Consider the following 24,522-nt stretch of genomic DNA (forward strand, 5'->3'; position numbering starts at 1 on the left):
GGGAGGAATAAAGACACAGGCCAGTCCCCACAGCTACATTTAAAGAAGTAAACACACACACCACTGTGTTTAAGCTAGCTAGAGGACTCAATCCCATCTCTCCAGAGAGCGGTGAGAGTAATGAAAACAAAACAGAGCTAGATCGATGGTACAATGAGCCTGTGTGTAAATATGATTTGAAATTGGATGACAGCAGGGATTAGGGATTTGAAAGGAGGTGTATGATCCAGATAAAATGTGATGTAATAAGCATTATTGGAAATCATTATTCTTATTCCTGGGTGGGGGTGATGAAATTGATTGTCGTTGTGTGGGTGAATAGGGGTGTCATTAAGATGAATTTCTGAGGTTATTGTAACAATAGCTCATCTAGGTGGAGGCTGTAGGGATTTCACAGCGTTACATTACAGTAAGATATACTGGCTTTAGAAAAGCAAAGGCCACATGGTCTTAGGCCTGTTTCCCGACCCCAGATTCATCCCAGTTCCCCACACAAAGACAAGGCACAAAGCTATGTATGTATTATGGGTGTGTGGGGCTAGCTTTACAGAGAGACAGAGGTCACATACGTGTGTGTCTCTCTATGGCAATGCTTGCTGGGGTATACCCTCAGGGGTCAGAGGTCAGAGGCCAGAGGAGCATCCTATGAAGCATTTAGCTGTGTCTGTGCCTCTGACAAAATACACTGTAGGATTTGTGCTGTGTGTGATTCAAGTTACAAAACAGAAATGAGCAGAGGTGGAAAAAAAAGGTTTGGTGAAAATACCACATGGCTGATGATGCCTTTTAGGATGACGAGGGCAGTATGTTCATCCGAAATGCCAAATGTTGGTCTCTCCCTCCCTCCCTCTCCCTCCCTCTCCCTAATACCTTCCATCCCTCCATCCCTGCATCTCTTTCACTTCCTCCTTCCACAAACTGGGTGACAGTATAGCAGGCTCGAGAGAGTTGAGCTGCAATACAAGATGCTTCCTCTGAGCACTAGCCTGCCTGTCTTGGCGCTGGTGCCCTGTGGATGCCAGGAGGCATGGCCTCCACCGCTACCGCCTCTGATCACTGGCTTACGTCACGTGACTGCTGGCCCACATGGCTGAGCACAAGGGGGATGGAGGCATGACGCTATCGTCCCTATGCCTAGGGGGGTGGAGGAGTGCAGAGGAAGTAGAGAAGAGAGGAGGACAATACCGTAGCATCCTCTTTTATTCCCAGGCAGCGAGAGAGAGGGGCGGAAAGGAGGGAGAAAGGGATGGCAGAAGGGAGGGTGGGATTCAATGCTATCGATCAGCTCTTTCTCTGTGGAGCGGTGGAGCTTAGCTGTACTCTGTCGGTTTACTCTTCAAAGAAAAAAGAGAGAGTGAGAGAGAGAGAGAGAGAGAGAGAGAAAGAGAGAGAGAGAGAGAGAGAGAGAGAGAGAGAAGCTGGGCAGGGATGAGTCTAACCCCCCTTCTCTTGACCCACTCTATCCCTCCTTAATCCTCTGTTACAGCTCTGGCCTGACATTAGAAAAGCAGTGGAAGAGAAAGACACTGATGAAGCGTGATCCAACCATCCAGCCAGTGGGCCCAAATTAACTGAATCATCGTTCATCAGCTGTATACAAAGCAGGAGAGGGAGGGAGGGGGAGGAAGGGAGGAGGGCTGGACAGACAGACAGACAGACAGCGAGGAAGAAAAAGGCAATTAAAGCAATATGGAGAGAGAGAGAGACTAGAATGAGAGAGAGAGACTAGATAGATAGATAGAAAGAGAGAGAGAGAGAGAGAGAGAGAGAGAGAGAGAGAGAGAATGGCAATCTGTAATCAAGCAGAGCCAAGGCAGGGTGGGCATGGTTGTAAGGGTCGTACCCTGCAGTCAGTCAAGCCAGGGTTGGCATGCAGTAGAATGCGCCATGATGTACTGCGTCCCAAATGGCACTCTATTCCCTATACAGTGCACACTTTTGACCAGAGCCCCATGGGCCCTGGTCAAAAGTAGTGCACTAAATATGAAATAGGGTAGCATTTGGGACATAACCTATGACTCCCCACGCCCCCAGTCACATGGTGATTCATTATAATGCTGTAGAGGTAATCACTCTGTAAACAGATTAAGGGGCGGACTGGGACCAGGAATTGACCCTGGCATTTCTAACACACCAGATCTTTTTTTCCTTAAGGCCCCCAAACCGGCCCATTTTTTCCCTTGAGAACCCCATTATTAGCCAGATAATTATAATTTTGCGCAAAAACTGAAGTTAGACAGGCTCACTGGGCAAAAAATGGACCAGCCCATCTGGCATTTGTCCGGAACGCTAGATGGCCAGTCCGCCCCGGGGTCTTATGAGGAACAGGGTCTTAGGCCTATTTTCCCGACCCCAGATTAATCACAACCCCCTCAGTCATTCTCAATGGATACTAATGTTTTTGTGAATCTTATCAGCAGTCTGTGGCATAGACCTACCCTCAGAAAGTCAAGAATGGAAAGGCTTTGGTTCAGTTCCTCCCTGACTACATAGCAGACGCATGCCAAGTCTTACAACTCCTGGATACGTATTTAACATATCAGCTAACCACATATGATATAGCGATCTGATGTACAACTGAATGCTTTCAACTGAAATGTGTCTTCCGCATTTAACCCAAACCCTCTGAATCAGAGAGGTGCGGATATAATTGACATCCACGTCGTCGGTGCCCGGGGAACAGTGGGTTAACTGCCTTGCTCAGGGGCAGATCGGGGACCTTTCGATTACTGTCCCAACGCTCGAACGACGGGTGTGTGCGCAGTGGTGGAGGGTGATTGGTGGAGGTGCTTTTGCGTCCAATTCCTCAGAAGTTACACTAAAGTTCTAGAACACCTACTCATTCATGGTTGTTCTTTATTTTTATTATTTTCTACATTGCAGAATAATAGTGAAGACATCAAAACTTTGAAATAACACATATGGACTCATGTAGTAAACCCCCCAAATGTGTTAAACAAATCAAAATATATTTTATAGTTCAGATTCTTCAAATAGCCACATTTTGTCTTGATGACAGCTTTGCACACTCTTTGAATGTTCAAAATCATAGTGTTAGCACACTTTAAAAGCCTCCAAGGATAAGTTGTTCAAAACAAGTCATTTTTGGCTAGCCACAGCAGTCAACACAGCAGTCAGCAGTAGTTGTTTAGCTTTCTGACACACCTGTTCTTAGGTATTGTTGTTCTGTTCCGTGACCTAAGACCAGGTGTACTCATTAGTCAGATTCCGTTGCAAAATATTTTGTCTGTTGCAAACGTAAAATGGCTCTCAGAATTTAAAACCCCTCTCATGATCTCACTTCTCTCTATGGAACCCTCAAATTGAGGATAATTATATGGTCTACTCACACAACTTGGTGTTCTCACCAGTTCCAGATTATACAGTGCATTCGGAAATTATTCAGACCCCTTGACTTTTTCCACATTTTGTTATGTTACAGCCTTAATCTAAAATGGATTCAATCGTTTTTCCCCCCCATCAATCTACAAACAATACCGCATAATGAGAAAGAAAAAACGTCTCTGCAGATTCTCTCAAGCTCTGTCAGGTTGGATGGGGAGCGTCGATGCACAGCTTTTTTCAGATCTCTCCAGAGATGTTCTATTGGGTTCAAGTCCGGGCTCTGGCAGAGCCACTCAAGGACATTAAGAGACTTGTCCCGAAGCCACTTATGCGTTGTCTTGGCTGTGTGCTTAGGGTCGTTGTCCTGTTGGAAGGTGAACCTTCGCCCCAGTATGAGGTCCTGAGAGCTCTCGAGCAGGTTTTCATCAAGGATCTCTTTTCTTGCTCTTTTTCATCTTTCCCTCGATCCTGACTAGTCTCCCAGTCCCTGCCTGGGATGCTGCCACCACCACGCTTCACCGTAGGGATGGTGCCTGGTTTCCTCTAGATGTGAAACTTGACATTCAGGCCAAAGAGTTCCATCTTGGTTTCATCAGACCAGAGAATCTTGTTTCTCATGGTCTGAGAGTCCTTTATGTGCCTTTTGGCAAACTCCAAGTGGGCTGTCATGTGCCTTTTACTGAAGAGTGGCTTTCGTCTGGCCACTCTACCATAAAGGCCTGATTGGTGGAGTGCTGCAGAGATGGCTGTTCTTCTATAAGATTCTCACATTTCCACAGAGGAGCTCTGGAGCTCTGTCAGAGTTAAAATTGGGGTCTTGGTCACCTCCCTGACCAAGACCCTTTTCCCCCAATTGCTCAGTTTTGCTGGGCGGCCAGCTCTGGGAAAGTCTTGGTGGTTCTAAATTTCTTCCAATTAAGAATGATGAAGGCCACCGTGTTCAGATCTGTGCCTCGACACATTCCTGTCTCAGAGCTCTACGGACAATTCCTTCGACCTCATGGCTTGGTTTTTGCTCTGACATGCACTGTCAACTGTGGGACCTAATATAGACAGGTGTATGCCTTTCCAAATCATGTCCAATCAATTGAATTTACCACAGGTGGATTCCAATCAAGTTGAAGAAACATCTCAAGGATGATCAATGGAAACAGGATGCACCTGAGCTCAACTTCGAGTCTCATAGCAAAGGGTCTGAATTATGCGATATTGTTATTATGCACTTTGTCATGATGCGGTATTGTCATTATGCACTTTGTCACTATGCGGTATTGTCATTATGCACATTGTCATTATGCGGTATTGTCATTATGCACATTGTGTGTAGCTTGATGAGGATAATTAAAAATGTATATTTTTTTAGAACAAGGCTGTAACATAACACAATTTGGAAAAAGGGAACGGTTCTGAAAACTTTGTGTTTGTGTTGTTGTTGTTGTTTGTAATATAAAACTCAAATTCTGAACATTAAGCCTCTGGTCAGAATGATTAACATTTCATTATTCAAGTATTCAACACATCAGCAGCAGATTAGTCCAGAAGTTGGACCAAAGACATCCATGGACCAATCCCGTGTTGAGTTACCGATGGACAAAAGTGTGTTCCATTTTCAGACGGCCCCATTGCTGCTTTCATCACGTCGGAGGAAATGGCACATTGTAGTTACACAACTTCTTGACTTTTTGGTAGTGATGGGAAATGTAGGTTTTCTGAAACTTTTGGGTCTTTCACCAAATTGTGGCGAAAAACGGTTCATTGCTCAACGCTTTTAACACAATGCTCATTAGGGACATCTGTTGGTCAGGAATAAACGTGTTTGATGTTTATATAGAAGCTTGTTATTTTTTCGCTAAATCCATCAAAACTTTGTGGCGCAATGGATAGGTTTGATTATTAATAAACTAAAGTTAGTTTGAATGTGAGGTTCGCATTTCACACCCTGCGTACCTTTTTGCCCGTTTCTAAATCATTTTTTAAATGTGCATTTGTGGTATTATTTAGGACGCTGGAGAAAAACGATTATCATAGACTACAGTAAAATTAACAAACTATTTGAACAACAATGTGCAGATAGTGTGGTTTCACAGAAAAAAAGTATCCTGTTGCTATGGTATCTGATTAGTTCCTAATCCTTGACAGGTGGCATGTGATGAAAAGTGCATTTGTGAATCATGTCCAGTACAGGTCGGCGTTTGAATGCAACTTGGCATCAAAGAAGCACCAGTGTGCTGATACTGACGATTGTGTCGGCACAGATGTTCCGTTTACATAGCAGGTTAGGATAGTTAACGTAGCAAGTTAGTGTACCACCTCACATTGACTCTCTACCGGCCGGGACCCCCTGTATATAGCCTCGTTATTGTTATTTTATAGTTGCTCTTTTATTTTTAACTTTAGTTTATTCAGTCAATATTTTTGTTAACTCTTATTTTCTTAAAACTTCATTGTTGGTTTGTAAGTAAGCATTTCATGGTTAGGTCTACCTACACCTGTTGTATTCGGCGGATGTGACAAATAACATTTTATTTTATTTTAATTTGTGTAGCAGGTTAGGTGAATGAGGTTAAGGTTAGGAAAAGGGTTAAGGTTTAAAGCTCTGCGTGGCAATAATTTACTGCGATGCAGCCTCCGCAGACGTCAGGACTTTCATACTTATTGAGCTTAGCGGAGCAGAGCAGAGCTGTTATGAAGGACGATGTCAAGGAAGTGAGTTTGTGTTTATACAGAACGTACTGCCCCCACCTATCGTCAACCAATCATGTCAACTTGGAGCTATACTGTACTATACGGAGCCCTCGGCGTTGTTACAAAAGTTGATACGCGCACAGTGATGCTGTGTAGAGCTTGATTTGGCCACCGCATATGCCCGGTTTAAGCATAAATTGGTTTTTAGGCTTAGCTACAATGCTACTGTTGTCAAAGCTGTTGTCTCAGACGCGACCACTAGACAGAGCTGTAGGCCTTCTCCATCGAGGCACAACGGTAGAAACGTAAACAAACCATCTGTGGGGATAAACATCAGGATCATAACACAGGTTGTCTTTATTGCACAGCTCAGATGTTTGTTATATCATGTGGATACCATATGGGTGTGGTTCCTGAGAACACTTAGGGCTCGTTTCTCTGCCCAGTCGTTGCGGACGCCAAATCTTACAATGCCTAGATAGGTATTGAACTATCAGCTAACACATCATATGTTATAGCAAACTGGTGCCCGACGGCACAGCTGCACCAGTTTAAACTGTTCTGCCTGCGGCTATAGAACCCTGACCTGTTCATCGGACGTGCTACCGTGTCCCGGACCTGCTGTTTTCGACTCTCTCTCTCTAATGCACCTGCTGTCTCTAACTCTGAATGATCGGCTATGAAAAAAACAACTGACATTTACTCCTGAGGTGCTGACCTGTTGCACCGTCTACAATCACTGTGATTATTATTATTTGACCCGGCTGGTCATCTATGAACGTTTGAACATTTTGGCCATGTTCTGTAATAATCTCCACCCGGCACAGCCAGAAGAGGACTGGCCACCCCTCAGAGCCTGGTTCCTCTCTAGGTTTCTTCCTAGGTTCCTGCCTTTCTAGGGAGTTTTTCCTAGCCACCGTGCTTCTACACCTGCATTGCTTGCTGTTTGGGGTTTTAGGCTGGGTTTCTGTACAGTACTTTGTGACATCAGCTGATGTAAAAAAAAAAATAAAGGCTTCATAAATACATTTGATTGATTGATTGAGTCGATGACGTGGCGCGCAACCATTGGTTGATGCATGAAATGTTTGAGCTGGGGATTGCGACCTTATCCAACATAGAATGGCACAGATAAAGGTCGTGTTTCCCCAATGGTTGCGTGCCACGTCATCGACTGTGTCATCGACTGACAGTTTGCTATAACATGTGCATGTGTTGTTAAAAACTACCTCAGTTTCATTAATTGTAGCATAGCAGAGGAACATGCCCCTCTAACATACAGATTTACATTAGTTATTGGTGTGGGCTTTATGATGGCAACCATTCTCAGGGTAACGGTAAAGCAGTTGATTTTGTTCTTACTGGTGGTAAACTTAATCTCTCCTGCTTCTCCACATACTTACAGCACTGACCCATGGCAACGACAACTTCCAAACCGAATGCCCCGAATTGGCAATCATCTGCCCTTTAAACAGCATCAAGGCCACCAACAAACCATTTCCAGTGAGTACTGTTGCTGTGAAATGCTTTTCAGACTACATGGAGATAGTCGTGAATGCTGATTTGTTTTAAAATTGGTACGCTTATCGACATGGCTGACCTGCGCCTTGGAGTTGAACAGTACCAAGCTCAAGAGTCCTGTAGGGCTACAGTTTCAGCAGCCGGAGATGAGTACAGAATATTTGCAGGACTATCGGACTGTGGAACCAAGCATATGGTAAGCATGGCAAAATTGTTACAATAGATGACATCTCGGAATTACCTTCTCTTAATTTCTGCGTTGTGACTCCACAGCTGAACGAAAACTCCTTGATCTACACAAACCACCTCAGATATACACCCACTAACACCCCAGATGGGGTTATTAGAATGGATGGTGCTGTAATCCCAATTTGAGTGTCACTACGAAAGGTCAGTTTAGGCTATACTGTTGTGTTGTGATTTGTAGTACTGCGTCGGCCTACTGGTTTGCTTGTCTTAATTCTGTGCTTTTTGTTTCAGGAAGTACAGTTTGAACAGTGTCCCCCTCCAGTCGGCCTGGATCCCCTTTACCGCCACAGTGTCTGTTGGGGACACCCTGCAGTTCTCCTTGATGCTCATGACAAGTGGGTGTATATAAATCCTGGGCTGCATTGGGCAGAGCCACAACTGCCCCTCTGACATGCAGAATATAGAATCACTTCAGACCTTTTTGTTTAATTGGTAACAATTCTATCAGGAATATTCTATGCACTTTGCCTACAAAATATGGCCCTGTTAACAATCCCCTCAATTTTATACCTTTAACCCCTTCATAGACGCTAACTACTTTTAGTGCTTATTGACGGTAGTATCTTCTGGTCGGGTTAGTTTTAAGTGCCCCGACACTTGTTCTGGTAAGATCCTATTGGTATGTTCTCTCTGCATGGTGGTTTGGGAATGCATGTTGCATCTTCTGCAGTTGTAGGAAAGATGCATCGTTAAAATGCTCAGTTCAATTGGGGAAACCGGGGCCCTGAATGTGAACTCAACGCTTGCTGTTGGAAACATAAGGAATGTGTTCACATCAGTGAAATTTTCAAAAGGTTAAATTGCTCCACCTTCATATTGCTACACTTTTTATGGCTATATTTCCATGTTACATCGCTTGTTTACGTAAAACGTACCTATGCTAATTACCCATCTGCGTCTCCGAACACCTGTAAGCGGAAGATGGATGCCACAAACGTGTTATCACTGAAATACTATTGGCTGCAACTTAACATTGCAGTTGTGAAATGATTTGGATGTGATCCATTATGGGGCTTTAAGTACATAGAACGTTACGGCTGCCCGAGCCAATTTGCCTTAATGCATGTAAGGTCCTTGGACTATAAGGAGTCAGGTTGGGCTCATTCAGTCCATTTTTGGGATAACCTTCTGGCACTTCCTGTCCAGGTGACTGGCTTTATGAGCGGGGTTCGGGAGTCTACTTCCTGGGTGATCCCATCAACGTGGAGGTGTCTGTCAGGCTCGCACACCACACCAGGCTCAGGGTCTTTGTTAGCAGCTGCGCGGCAACACTGGACCCAGACTGGAACTCTGTCCCCAGATATGTCTTCATTGAGAATGATGGGTAAGGGGGGTAGTAACCTAAACAGCCTACCTAGAATGATAGTTCTCCAGCTGTCCCTATGAAAATATTTCCCCTTAATGGTGTTTGGAGGCTTCTTTGTTTGGTACCAAGGAATATGAACTAAACCCCAATATCTAGTTTTGTATTTATCTCCCCTCCAGGTGCTTGATGGATTCCCAGCTGCCAGGCTCCAACTCCAGGTTCATGCGTAGAACCCAGGACGACAAGCTCCGCTTCCACATTGATGCCTTTAGGTTCCACCAGGAGGACAGGGCGGAGGTGAGGGCAATGTTTTAAAAAACAATGTTTGAGAGAACATCATGGGTACTGTAGCTGGTCCATGATGCTACAGTAATATAACTTACTGCCGTTGTTGGCTACTGTGATGCTGCATTTTGCTCGTCCTGTTTTTCAGCTGTACATCACATGCCACCTTATGGCAGTCCCTGTCATGGACCATGTAGAGCCTAGCAACAAGGCATGTTCCTTCATCGACGGCGGGTATGAGGTCTGACTTTACTTAGCTACTCTTATTGGGCTGTGACTTGTCCACTGGACCACTATAGTATTTGTTAAAATGGTGTCCTGGGTACATGACTAAATCTTCTTGCAGGTGGAAGTCTGCCGACGAGAATGATTTGCTATGTGGCCGTTGTCCAAGTCTGAATAGCCAGAAGGGGGTCGCTCCAGCACGCCGTCCCCTCGGTGAAAGATTAGGCAGTAGCCCACCTGAACCTCGTGGCTACCACAGCAAACCCCCAGCCTCTGGCGACCACTGGAAGAGTGGGATGAAGACCAACAAAGGTATATTTGGCATCTTAATCCCTGTTTTTTGCCACCTCACAATGGGGTTTGAGGGGAGGGACCTGCTCCAATAGGTTTAATGGGATGCTAGTAATTGAGTGTCTTGACTGCAAATGTGTTGGTGAGAGGTTTGACTGTCATTTTAGTGTGGGAACGGCATGCTACTTTGGGCCCAGTGATTGTCTTCCCAACCAAACAGAAGGGTTCACTTCTATCACCACGGACAAAATAAGTTGTCCATACACATGGCTTCCCCTCTGCTACAGACAACGCAAGGCCTGCATCACCTAGCAGTCGTTGGAGTGGAATGGACTTCAAGAGGTACTTTGACTGTTTGCAATGGTATGATCTTATTCCTTATGTTGTGCAATACCTACAACCATAGTTTTGAAAACCTGCACCTAGGCAACGGTCTGGTTTAATTGACTGACTCTTTTGGAAGTGAATTTCAGATGGTTAACTCACAACAAGGCAGACATCCCAATTTTGCAGGGAGTACCTTTGTAGTGGAGGTTGTTGATACAAACTAGCTACTTGTAGTAATTAAAAAGAACATTTGATCGCTCATCTTGTTACCTACTATTTTGTATTTTAAAGGGAAGGCAGTGACTTCCTCTATGCTAAACTGATGTATCATGTACAGACATGTTAAGCCAATAGAAGGCAACCGCGATGTCTAGCCTATTGCCCAGACCATGAGGTGCTGGTCAAAAGTAGTGCACTCTAAAGGGAATAGGGTGCCATTTCAGACATCTTCATTTCTATATAGGCTAGCTACAGTAGCTGTTAATTGTACTTTTTAATTCTAGGCCCTTATTTCGGCCAGTCGCAAAATGCGGGTGTTCATGGACCCAAGAAACATGGTTTCGTTAGCTCTGCAACATATGATGGCATCATCAGGCAGAAAGAACTGATTGAGCAGAGAGGTAATTACATTTCTTTACTGGTTTGCATGTATGATAATTGCATATAGGGTCTCTGCTAAATAGTCTGTTCTGAGAGCTGGAGCCCACCCCAGACCCTCAGTTGAATCCTACCCCTGAGCCCATTGGCGCAAAGATGACCAGAGATTACTCATGGTAAGGGTATGCATGGGATCATGGTACTGTAATTTAGAGGGAAGGATCCTGCTCATGACCCTTTGGGACGCAGGTTAGTGTTTATTGGGATGACTCAGCTCTGCAGTGGTCACTAGCAGGCACAGCCATAATCATTAAAGATGCATTTTAAACTTAACATTATCCACACTGCTAACCCTAATGCCTAACCTTAGGACACAAGCTTCATTAATTTTAACAATAGTCCATTTACTTTGCAGCTAGCACATCTAGCAGATATTGCACAGGTCTGCTTCCAGGACAAGACTCATCCCAATAAATGTCAACCTGCACATAGCAATTCCCAGTATTACTTGTGCATATCGACCTCGGGACTTCATCTGCGCTTTTGTGGTTTCAAAAAGCACTTATGACATGTTCCCAGTCCACTAACACTTATTTTTATAGAACTGGAAGTTGATGTTGCTGTGGTGACCACATTTGGTCTAGCAGCACTCCAACTCACTGAGGGATGTCCTGAAGTCCCAGCACAAGGTTGAGCCTACAACTACCAAATGACCTCTGCACTTTCCTCACATCTGTTCCTGATGAGGTCAACAATGCTGAGAGCTCAACCTGTGATACCGAAAACCAAGGGGACACTCAAAGGAACAAGATCAACCCAAGTGGTGACTGTCAACCTCACAAAAATAAATTAAAGCTACTTTGACTGATTATGTTTTCTGTCTTTATCCACTACATCTGGAGTAATATGAAGTCTTGCCTTCATTTGTTAAAGTGACTGTCAGCTATAGGATCTTCTCTGTTGCTGAAGGAATTTCTAGTGTGGTGAGTGAATGTAATATGGTCAACGTTATGTACAGGTAACTTTAATTTTTTTATAAGTGAGCGCAGATTCAGTGGTAGGGAAACTCTTCAGATGAAGCCATGAAGCCATGAAGCCATGAAGCCATGAAGCCATGAAGCCATGAAGCCATGAAGCCATGAAGCCATCTCCAGCCCTGGGTTAATATGAGTCGGGTTCACAGGTCCCTGATCAATTCCTAGGGGATTTGGGCTTATTGTGAACGCCAGCACTATAGGGTCTAATGAACCAGTGCTGACTGGAACCAGCAATCAACACCCCTTTATTTTTAACTCAATAACCAGACCTTTTTTTTTTTTTGAACAGACGTTAGATGGGCTAAATGGCCAGTGTTCCTGGAGACTTACATTGCTGATGCGGGAGGTTAGCAACCAACTGTGTAATTGCGTTACATCTGCATGACAGTGTTGGAAGAGAATCCAATGTCCCTGTAAAGTAATGACCTTTCTCCCAACTAGTGCCTTATACTATATATAAACATTCTAGAGGCCAATCATTTGAGCTGTTAGTGTCCCCTTGCTCTCTGCTACATCTCGTTTTAAACTGAAATGATTAACCATTGAGTAAATTAGATTCCTCAAAAGCTTAGTAAAACCATGGTACCCAATCAGAACCCCCCCCCCCCCCCCCCAGATGAGCTTGTCACTCATTTGTAAAAGTAAAACACTGTCTAGCCTCAACAGTCATCTTGATATGGCCATCCCTGTATCAAAAGCGGTTACATTTTCCAAGTACCATCCCTCTGGTGTTTACTAAATCTGTGGTGGGGGTGTTGCTGCTGTTCGAACTGCAGATTGCCCCCTTAAAGTTGGCCGGGCTCTGACTGTCACCTCAATGCTGGTCCTTCCCCTGCCCTTCATCCAGCTGAACAAAGGAGACACTAATTTGGGTGATTAGTCGGCCGGTCTGGTCAGGCAGAACACCTCCCTCACACACCGCCCGTCATACTGAACTTACCTCCTGCCCAGTCAACACACACAGAAGTCACCTTGTCTTTAGTCTTATCGGTTTGACTGAGTGTTCCAGCGCCTCCACTCATTACCAGGATGCTCCTAATATGGTCGTACCCTTTAGCTTCCTAATGACACCCAGCCACTGGTACAGCTCTCGCCACAGTCACAATTACTCCAAGGTCTTGTGGAGGGGACTCAAGGATAGTTTGTACTTAAAAGTCACACTGTGGCTCTTGGGTTTTCTATCCAGCAAATGGGAGTTTATTATTGGGTTATGTTTCTATTGGATGAAAGTGGACTGAGGATCCTGTGGCTCAGTTTTGAGAATGGTACTTAATGTTTCTTGACTCCCCCATGGGCTACAGACAGAATATGCAGTATGTGTAAACTGCATCCCCGTAGTCTGCTATATACGACCATATTAACTGATTATTAGACTGTAGTGTACATAGCTGATCCCCATTGGACCGCTGTATCATTATAGCCAGCGACTCCACATGTTGGGTTGTCTCTACGATATGCTGAAGACTGTGTACAGTTACAGTCTGTTATCTGAGGATCTCTGTTAAACGGCTACATGATCAAAGTACAATCTAGTTACTGCTGTATCGCGTTTCTAAAGAGCTACTCGTTACGTAATAGCCAACAGAACAATGGCATTTACAGCATTCTAAAGGTCAAACTCCACACATCGCTGTCATCAGTACACTGGACTGTTAGGCCTGTACCCCAAATGACATCCTATTCCTTATTTAGTGTGCTGCTCTTGACCAGGGTCCAAAGGGCTTTTGGGATGTAGACTTAGTCTCCTTTCTGAGGAGCGAGAACAAGATCAACCCGTCTTCTAATCTGAATTAGTTATCTTATTTTCAACTAAATGGCTTTGCAATGGATCCTTTGCCATCCTCTCTTTCAACGGTGAATAGATGTCCTTTTAGGGGAGGAGCGTTGGTGATAATGAGAACTGAATACTACATTTGCAGGTTTATCAAATGTCTGTATGACAATGAGAGGATGGTTTTAAAGGAAGAGGGAAAAGGACACTGATTTTTAAACGTCATTTCAGGCCCTGTGTGCAATGGACAAAGACTTCCTAAATGATCGTCATGGTGACGCGAGCATGAGTAATGGCCCGACAACTTTTGAAGAAGAAGGGATTTCATCTAAACCCCTAAAATGCCTGGGAGGTCAGAGAGTACATATCCATATATTATATTATATTTTACATATCCAAAAAGAACAACAATAAATTCTGTCTTATCACACCAAAATTCCCTTTCTTGGTAGTGAACATGAGGTCTGGCGCAGTCTTAAAGTATTCCACTGCTGTACTACAGTCAAGCTGAGTCTGCAAATGACATATGACAGGAACTATTTGGGGCCCATTTCCTCACACACAACTGCTGTGAATGTTGTGAATTAGATTAAGCTGAGGAATATTGAATGGCTGCCGAGCTCTTCTTCCTCTGTCTGCCAACTCCGCAGCTTTCATTGATAATGCAATTTCATTTGTCATCACTGCTGCTGTTGCTTAGCGGAGGAAAAACCATGCTGATTTGACATATTTAATTCAACTGCTCTGACTAGCTAAGTGGTGTGTGTGTGTGTGTGTGTGTGTGTGTGTGTGTGTGTGTGTGTGTGTGCGTGTGTGTGTGTGTGTGTGCGTGCGTGTGTGTGTGTGTGTGTGCGCATTTGTGAGTGCACTCCCAGTATCCCCAACCTGAATCTACCTCTTTCAGGCAGCCCATGAAGTTGTTGCTGACAGGAGAACCAGGTAGATCAGCCGTACTAGGACTCCCACCCACGTAGAAGAAGTCATCAGACCCCAGCATGGTGTAGTCTTCCTGGGTATAGCCTGTCGTGGTGAGGATCCCATCCACGGAGATAGTCACCTGTTATAGGGGTAACACATACCAAAGCCAAACCATTACACTCTGAGGTAAAACGCTCTGTTCAATAGGATACATACACCTCTCTTCTTGGTCTGCTATGACTTGGTGTCTACAGATATCTGTTGCTTCTTACATTCAGTTAGGAATTCACTTGAGATCATCTGGGCTATTGGCTAGTAGCGTTGGTGCCTTGGAGCGATAGATTGGATTAGAATGCGTTTTGGGAACTTTTAATGGCTTTAGTCATAGGGGAGGGTTCACAGGACAGGTAAAGAAAATATGTCAGAGCAGAGGCATATTTTCTTTATCTTTGATGGGTTAAGAGAATGGATTCTCGTTCGGTTTGGATAGTTCAGGTTGGGGGAGGGTTAGTAAAAATGGACAAATTGCCAAGGACAACTTGCTTGTACTTGTCTTAGGTTTCAGGGTTCAATTTGTAACTATACACAGTCACTAACACACACATACTCTCTGTGTCACACACACTCACTCACTCTTATACACACACATGCATTATATAGGGAGGATTATCACACGACTTCACGAATGTGCAAACCAAAGTTAAGAAAAACACAAATTAAGTTGGACATGTAAGGGGTATAAATTATTTGATGATGTCATACAAAGCATGATCAAGCCAATCGGGATACAGGGCTCATGCATCAATCAAGTCAAGGAGATTGGGAGGGACTAAAGTTAGCCACAACACATAGACACCACTGTCACCAGCATGCTACAAACACAACACACAGGGACGGGATGGGGGGATAGGACAGTGATAGTGAATGATAGGGGGAAAGTGAGTGAACATGTTATTAAAGTGTTAGTGGTTATGGGTGAGAGGGTGAAGGTCATATGATGTCACCGGTCAGGAGGTGAAAGGGCGTTGATGAGCGGTGGTGGGCATGCCATGTGCCAGACTGAGTGTGTTGGAAACAACTGTCAGAGCTCCAGCAAAGAAAGGGTCGCCATTTTGTCTCTGGGACGCCATTTTGTCTCTGGGACGCCATTTTGTCTCTGGGATGCCCTTTTGTCTCTTTTTGGTGTTTTACAGTCTGGACTGCAGTTTGGCTGCTGCTGGTTGAAGAAGAAGTCACTCTTCTTGTTTGGTTCGTGGCAGAGCTTCTGTCAGTTCTTGGCGACAGTACTCACCAAAAATGTGGAGGTTTTTATTTGGTGGAAAAACATTTTTTTATGTATCCCTGACAAAAGATCAAAAGTCAGATCTGGTGTTTCTTTTGAGACTCGTAGAACTTCTGCGAACTTCGTAGTGATGAGGAGTAAAAAATATCAAAATAATAAAGTAAAAGCCGGAGTGAAAAAAGAGGAGAGGGGGAGGGAGGGGTGTGGGGGGGGGAGGGGGTGTGGGGGAGGTTGGGAGGCCAAGGACGGGGAGGATATTGAGAAGTGAAGAAAGCTGTTGGTAATACAAACCCATTTCCTCATTTTTTGATAAGAAGTGTCTAGGATGAGACTCAAAGTATAAAAAAGAAAAAGAAGAGGGGGGGGGGGGGGGACACACGGCAAATCCAAAAAAAGACAATTAGAATGATATCTACCAGACAATGTAGTTTGTTTACCATAGCGTGTCCCATGCCTGATTGCTTTCCGGAAAAGGGGGAAGAAAGGAAATCAAAAGAATAGTGAACAAAACGGTTGTTAATAAGGAATGGGAAAACAAAATAAAAACCAATGATGTAGGATGATAGTTAGTACATTAGTTAGTTGTTAGTTAGATAACGGTTAGTTAGTAAGTAAATAAAATGACTTAGTATTTCATGAATGGTAAGTGTTAGTCTAACAAAGTTTGTCTTCCCAAAGAGAGGGAGAAAAAGGGAAAGAAAGATTGACAGAGAGGAAGTAGAGACAGGTAGAGAGGAGGAAAAGAAGACCCTCGCTCAGCCTCTGGTCTCACTGGTAGCTAGTGGGCTACGTCCTTTAAAAACCTGGTACCTGTTAATGGCAGGAAATGAACACTTGACTTACTTGTCCACCTCTCTTCACCTCCATGCAAGGCTCCATTCTACTGGCTGAGGAAACTCCCTGCTCACTCCCTCTCCACTCCACAAACAGTTCTCAGCTACTGTTTCTCTAACAGTGCTTTCACTCTTACAGTACAAGTATACACTGAGTGTACAAAACATTACGAACACCTTCATAATATTGAGTTGCACCCCCTTTTGCCCTCAGAACAGACTCAATTCATCTGGGCATGGACTCTACAAAGGGTCTACACTAATTGAAGTGGATTTAACAAGTGACATCAATAAGGGATCATAGCTTTCACCTGGATTCACCTTGTCAGTCTACGTCATCTAAAGAGCAGGTGTTCCTAATGTTTTGTACACTCAATGTATATTCCTGTAGTATGTATTTAATACAGCCCTACTTTTTAAAGTTGAGTTGTACTTACTTCTTGTCCATCTCTCTTCACTTCCATTCAAGGCTCCATTCAACAGGCTGGAGTCCCAACTCCCTCTCCCTCTCCCTCTCCCAATCCACAAACAGCTACCGATTCTCTCACTGTTTCTGCTCTAGTGTGTACAGTTACCAGTACATATCCAGTGTAAGAACAATGCATTCCCTGATTCTTAAAGCTTAGTTAAGTAGTAATACTTGTATTAAGGTACAGTATCTGATAACAGTATTAGTGTACCCCCTTATGAACATAGGTATTGTAAACAAGATAAGCTGAGGAGCAACATAACAAATTGACAATAGACATCCCATCAGTGGCCATGTGAACATATATTTATGCTATTTGAAGAAGATGCTCCACTGATCTGAAACCTATTTCCAATTTGACATCTGTAGGCTAATGTCAGTCACACGGAGTCCCTGCGTCCGTACTGAGTCGGATGTCTTGTAGCTTCTGTATTTTTACAGAGGAGTGGAATATCCGACAGAGTGGTTTGTAAAGGAAAGACAGTGTCTGAAGGCAACGAGAACCCAGCCTCTGATTGAAGGGTCCGGCTTAGTGGAGAATAAAAGCAGAGAAGTATCAGATAAAGTTCCAATGAAGGAAATAGGGAAGTCTTCAAGTTTGTACATGAAGATAAGGAAGTGACAGAAACACAGAGCCACAGTGTCCGCTCAACCACTAAGCTTTCAATCACTATGTCACCTCGGCTTCTTTCATTCACATAGTCACTGGCTGCTAGGAAGGCAAATAGAGGGGAAACACAATCTAACTGTACTGATGATAACTCAATACTGCACTAAGTCAGAATGTCTCTCTCGTAATATGTATCAACACAACATTGTTGACAACTATCTGAATTGGATTATTAGGGCACTTGGAAAAGGTGCTATAAAGATAAATAAACCTCATTCAATTCAGAGGAAAAACACTAATCCTCCAACGTCTAACCTAAACGATTACTCAATATTTCAAATTCATAATAGAAGTGTGATTACCGATGCAAGATCCGTAATAACTATCAACTATGTTCAGCACTTGGAGTACTTGGAAAAGCATTCATGCACAAATAAAGCCAAGGCACTGCTACCATTCAACTGATCTATTGCTACTGATCATTATCAGTCTTGAACCTACGGTCACCTCGGTCTCCATGGTTACCTGTCTGAGGTTGCGTGTGACCTTGATGTCGTGCCAGCCGTTGTCGTTGAACTTCCCGTTGACGGGCTCCACGATGGCCTCGAAGGCGCCCGAGCCCAGGTTGATGACCAGGCTCACCGCTCCGTCCTTTAGGGCCAGGTTGACGTAGTCAGCCGACTTCCCCGTGTGGAGTAAGAGACCGTTCCTCTGCCACGTCTTGAAGGACAATGTGATCTCATCGCTGGAGGACTGGATGGGGTTCTGGGACAGGTCGTAGCAGAAGTACTCCGAACCACGGAACGTCGCCACGTTCTCTTCCCTCGCTGGAGGTAGAAAAAAACAGGATGGAAGATTGTTTTACATGTTAAGCTCTTATCCAAAACGTCGAGAAGTGTAGAGTGTACGTCATTAACAGCGAAACATGCACTGTATGTCCCGGGTGGGAATCAAACGCACAACCCACAAGGAGACTATTGATGGACTCCATCCACATATCAGTGACACAAACAGGAAGCCCACTGTATAATCTATAATATTTGACCATTAAAACATAACTATGATCCCTTCCTACACTGTAAGTATTGAATCATGTTAGAGGGAAAAAAACAAAATCATGACTTAATGACCTAGAAAAACACGAGAAGTAGGATATGACATCACCTCCCATGAGAAGACAGGACAGATCAATCTAATCCAGTCGCCACAGTAATATATCTATGAGTCACCATATCAGCTATCCCATAATGTTCTCCTGATACTGGAACGCACGCATCATAAAAACCCAATACATGTGTCCCTCGGTCGAGGTCTCCATGCTAGCAGACTGCTTATGAGATCACAATGGTAACTGGCTACCTGCTAATGGTAGACATAAATCACGGCAGTCATATATCTGTTATATGGTTTAAAATCATACCGCTGAAAGGAAGTATCTTCCTGTATGGGGCTTGTTGCAACACAGATGCAGTAATTTGAGACAGGTAAAGAGGCAGAGAGGTGCAGAGAGGGAAGGATGGAGACAGAGAGGGAGAGAAGGACAGGAAGAGAGAGAGGAGTCTCTCTGTATACAGTGCATTCGGAAAGTATTCAGACTCCTTGACCTTTTCCACATTTTGGTACGTTACAGCCTTATTCTAAAATAGATGCAATTGTTGTTTTCCCTCAGCAATCTACACACAATAACCCATAATGACAAAGCGAAAACAGGTTTTTAGAAATTTTTGCAAATACCTCATTTACACAAGTATTCAGACCCTTTGCTATGCGACTCCAAATTGAGCTCAAGTGAATCCTGTTTCAATTGATCATAACTTGATTGGAGTCCACCTGTGGTAAATTCAATTGATTGGACATGATTTGGAAAGGCAAACACCTGTATATATAAGGTCCCACAGTTGACAGTGCATGTCAGAGCAAAAACCAAGCCATGAGGTCTAAGGAATTGTCCGCAGAGCTCCGAGACGGGATTGTGTCAAGGCACAGATCTGGGGAAGGGTACCAAAACATTTCTGCTGCATTGAAGGTCCCCAAGAACACAGTGACCTCCATCATTCTTAAATGGAAGAAGTTTGGAACCACCAAGACTCTTCCTAGAGCTGGCCCCTGGTCAAACTGAGCAATCGGGGGAGAAAGGCATTGGTCAGGGAGGTAACCAAGAACCTAATTGTCACTGTGACAGAGCTCCAGCGTTTGTCTGTGGGGATAGGAGAAACTTCCAGAAGGACAACCATCTCTGCAGCACTCCACCAATCAGGCCTTTATGGAACAGTGGTCAGATGGAAGCCACTCCTCAGTAAAAGGCACATGACAGCCTGCTTGGAGTTTTCCAAAAGGCACCTAAAGGACTCTCAGACCATGAGAAACAAGATTATCTGGTCTAATGAAACCAAGATTGAACTATTTGTTCTGAATGCCAAGTGTCACGTCTGGATGAAACCTAACACCATCCCTACGGTGAAGCATGGTGGTGGCAGCATCATGCTGTGGGGATGTTTTTCAGTGGCAGGGACTGGGAGACTAGTTAGGATCAAGGGAAAGATGAACGGAGCAAAGTACAGAGAGATCCTTGATGAAAACCTGCTCCAGAGTGGTCAGGACCTCACACCGAGACAAAGGTTCTCCATTCAACAGGACAGCGATCCCAAGCACACAGTCAAGACAATGCAGGAGTGGCTTCATGACAAGTCTCTGAATGTCCTTGAGTGGCCCAGCCAGAGCCTGGACTTGAACCCGATCGAACATCTCTGGAGAGACCTGAAAATATATGTGAAGCGATGCTCCCCATGCAACCTGATAGAGCTTGAGAGGATCTGCAGAGAAGAATGGGAGAAACTCCCCAATTCAGGTGTTCCAAGCTGATAGCGTCATACTCAAGAAGACTCGAGGGGGTAATTGCTGCCAAAAGTGCTTCAACAAAGTACTGAGTAAAGGGTCTGAATACTTATGTAGATATGATATTTCTTTTTTTGTTATATATACATTTGCAAAAATGTTGAAAACCCTTTTTTTGATTTGTCATTATGGGGCATTGTGTGTAGATTGAGGGAAAAAAACGATGTAATCCATTTTAGAATCAGGCTGTGACGTAACAAAATGTAAGAAAAAGTAAGAAAAAGTCAAGGGGTCTGAATACTTACTAGTTGCGTAATACATTACAACATTTTTGCTGTTTCTGACTTTAATTGCATTTCACATTGTTATTAAGCCAATCACAAGTTCCTGGTCTGAGGGCAGGAGAGGCGATGAAGCACAGATAGAAGGAAAAAGAGACTGCTGCTAGGTTTGGGTTTGTTTTCTGGCCGGACTCCATGTAAACACAAGACAGCGTATTGTGGAGCCTGAAGGGAGAGAGAAAGAGAGAGACAGAACGAGGAAGAAGAAAGGCAGAGGGAATTGACAGAATAAGAGAGAGAGAAAGAGAGAGAGCACGAGGAAGAAAAAGAGAGAAATGAAGAGAGAGGCAGTTGTTTGGGATGATTCAGGTCAGAGAGTAATTTCCCCCTTGGCGTAAAACACTGGGCACAGCACAGAGACAGAAACATAGACAAGATGAGAGGCTGGAGGACAACACAACTCTTCCTTCCTCTCCTCTGAAAGCCTTTTTCAATGTACTGGTTGGTCAGAATGAACACGCACGGACGCACGTTATTCCCAGTGAGACAGAGTACTGCAGATTACGTTTAGTCTAAATCAAAACCTAATCTCTCTCTCTGTTCACTTCACTGATTTACTGGTGCTTTCTCATGTGACAGATTGTTCCCACATTCATCATCGGAAGAACCGTCAGATAAGACACTGTACAGACAAACAATAGCGCATCATCAAAGATAGAAATAATACACAGAAATAATACACCAAAATAATACACAGAAATAATACACAGAAATAATACACAGAAATAATACACCAAAATAATACACAGAAATAATACACTGAAATAATTCACCAATATAATACACCAAAATAATACACAGAAATAATACACCAAAATAATACATTGGAATAAAACACTGAAATAATACACTGACAAATATTTAACTTTAGGGGGAGGAAATGGAACTGAAAATAGCTTGCGGGAAGGAAGATCTACTCTGTCATCGGTAGAGAACTGTGTACGCAGTACATATACTAACTAATTCAGAATATTAACACATTTCCAGAGGGTGCATCGTATACCTTCAGTGGATGAATGTCACTCGGCATTATCTATAAATAAATGAAACACTTTTTTAGCAATGATTTATGAACATGTTATCCCTGTGTGTACTTAGAGTGCTCCATATCTATCTGGGGTTCCTTTAAACTCAAACCTTAGACAATGTCGGCATACAACAATATAGTCCTTACTACCACAGCCATAGGTAAATATAGCTTTCTTTCAGTCGATTACATGGCATCACCATAAGGGAACCATAATATAATATACCATAATAGGCCTCCAAAGCGTGTAACCTAGTTCCCTTACGGTGATGCCTTGTTCTCTCCTTCACAGAACCAAGGTCACGAAAGTCACCTGGACATTAACCAACTTGAGAAACCAAAAACGGATATTTCTCTGTTTCTTTCCAATCTACTCATGGCAACTCAGGAAGTGACACACAGTCTGTGTTCCAAATAGCACTGTATTCCCTATATAGTGCACTACATTTGAGCAGGGCTCTGGTCATAAGTAGAGCACTATAAAGGGAACAGGAAGTGACACATAGTCTGTGTTCCAAATAGCACTGTATTCCCTTTATAGTGCACTACATTTGAGCAGGACTCTGGTCATAAGTAAGGGCACTATAAAGGGAACAGGGTGCCATTTGGGACACAGACACAGTCTAACTACCAGAAACCTTATGTAAGCAGTAGTGGTACCAGTATGATAAATATAAACCCTGCTACTTCATTCAGCTGTGGACTACACTGGTGTTTTCCCAGATAACACCCCTGACACCTAATCCCGTCTGATCTCTCCTGACCCCCAGGTGCAAGGGGTCATCACCATAGCAACCCTAGACCCCACCCAAACATTCTAATCAGGTGACGGGTGCCATGCCTTGGTATCACCACTCAGGATAGGATGTCTGCAGACATTGGGTAACTTACAATTAGCTTAAAGTATGTCTGTAGCCAGTGGGATTTTGGTCATCTAGGCTGCTAATATTAGCTACTTGTACATCAGCATTCTAAGGAGCTTGATTTATTCACACTGTAGGCTACTCACTATGTTGTGGGATGTCTGCATGTGGCCTAGCGTCAGTACACAGTACAACTATGATGTTACTAGGAGAGTGCAATGTACGCTACAATACTAACATTACAATAGATCATAACTGTCCACAATTACAAATCCTTCTTAAATCTTTGAATTAAAAAAAAAATCTCACTTTGGCGCATGTCATCAACATCACCCACAAGGCATGAATGTAGAGCGTTGCAGGACATCCCAGTAGGAAATGTATTGAACGGTCAGACTTGGTCTTGGTCTATGGAATATAGAATAGTATTGATCTCTGCACTCCGGGTCATTTTGTCTATTTTCAAATCGTCATTAATATTCCATCTCCGTATGGCTGCAAGCCGGGGGGAGGTGTGTGTCTGTGTGTGTGTGTGTTAGTGATTTATGCTTGATCCGACAATGCGGTGCGGAGGCTCCGTACAGAAGATGTGACGCAATTGCTGTGCGCCTCCCAAATGTTGTAACAATCTCTCAGAAGAGGTAAGGTCTTGTCTTTTTTTTTTTTTTGCTCTGCTCTGCTCAAGAAGTATGTCTGTTCTGACTCCCACGGAGGCCGCATCACTGTAGATGCTGCATGGCCACTGCAGAGGCTGGATTGACCATAAATTGGCTTGTGTGTGAGGTTTTCAACATCCAGTGGAACTAATTAGCTCCTTCAATTTCATGCCCCCCCCTTCTCCTCTCTCCAGTCCTCCTCTCCCCTCTGCCGGTACCCATCCCCTCTTCTAGCTGCTTCATTTCAATGTCCCTGCTTCTCCCATTCTCCCCCCTCTCTCTCCTTTCCACTCTCCCGCCATCCTCCTACCCCAGACTCACCACCAAGCAGTCTGAACCCGGCCACCAGTCTAACCCGGAGGACCTTCCCACGGGGAATGCTTTGACCCCGCTGAGACACCATTTGTGACCTTTTAAAAAGCAGGGCCATGGTATTAAACCTCCATCATCATCAGAGACTGTGTGTGTGTGTGTGTGTGTGTGTGTGTGTGTGTGTGTGTGTGTGTGTGTGTGTGTGTGTGTGTGTGTGTGTGTGTGTGTGTGTGTGTGTGTGTGTGTGTGTGTGTGTGTGTGTGTGTGTGTGTGTGTGTGAGAGATAGGTAGGGAGAGGGAGAGAGCGAGAGAGACAGATAGAACGACAGAGAGAGAGAGAGAGAGAGAGAGAGAGAGAGAGAGGGAGGGAGGAGGGGAGAGGCTGAATCTGTCATGCTAAATAAGCTCAGCCAGCACCCAACTAGATGAGTTCAGTCAGTTCAGCTTAGTGATGAGGCTGTATGTAGTGTGTTTGGTAAAGCCTGATGTCTCCACCAGTTGTAGTGCTGCCAAATATGTTCGTTTCACTGCACTGGGGATCCCGGGTTTGTTAGCGATGTGTTAGAGGCTATCTCTTTATGCAGCCAACATACGCACGCACGTACACACACACAAACGAGCTGGCAGAAAATGTAAGTTCCAAAGTATAGTGCTAAATTCGGTTGTTAGACAATAATGAGGAGCCCAGGAGAAGAATGGAAGATGGCCGGAGGACTGCTATCTTCCCACACAGTGGC

At 44.0% G+C, this 24,522-nt stretch overlaps 1 protein-coding gene and 1 pseudogene across 5 annotated transcripts in view; one reads left to right on the plus strand and one right to left on the minus strand.

The window, feature by feature from the left end:
* The window catches only part of LOC135505824 (neurexin-3b-like), a 450,362-nt gene that overhangs the window by 320,169 nt on the left and 105,671 nt on the right, over positions 1 to 24,522 (minus strand). For 3 of the 5 annotated variants that reach the window (XM_064924997.1, XM_064924994.1, XM_064924995.1), the window contains 2 exons: positions 18,277 to 18,578; positions 14,535 to 14,696 (listed from right to left, as the gene is read on the minus strand). In XM_064924997.1, the coding sequence (XP_064781069.1) occupies positions 14,535 to 14,696; positions 18,277 to 18,578 (464 nt within the window). Of the gene's footprint in view, positions 1 to 14,534; positions 14,697 to 16,255; positions 16,301 to 18,276; positions 18,579 to 24,522 lie in introns of all 5 variants that reach the window. The other 2 variants (XM_064924996.1, XM_064924993.1) reach the window with 2 other exon arrangements.
* LOC135506279 (zona pellucida sperm-binding protein 3-like) lies at positions 5,517 to 12,748 on the plus strand (annotated as a pseudogene).

The sequence above is a fragment of the Oncorhynchus masou genome, chromosome 19 (genome assembly GCF_036934945.1).
Source record: "Oncorhynchus masou masou isolate Uvic2021 chromosome 19, UVic_Omas_1.1, whole genome shotgun sequence".
Lineage (NCBI taxonomy): Eukaryota > Metazoa > Chordata > Actinopteri > Salmoniformes > Salmonidae > Oncorhynchus > Oncorhynchus masou.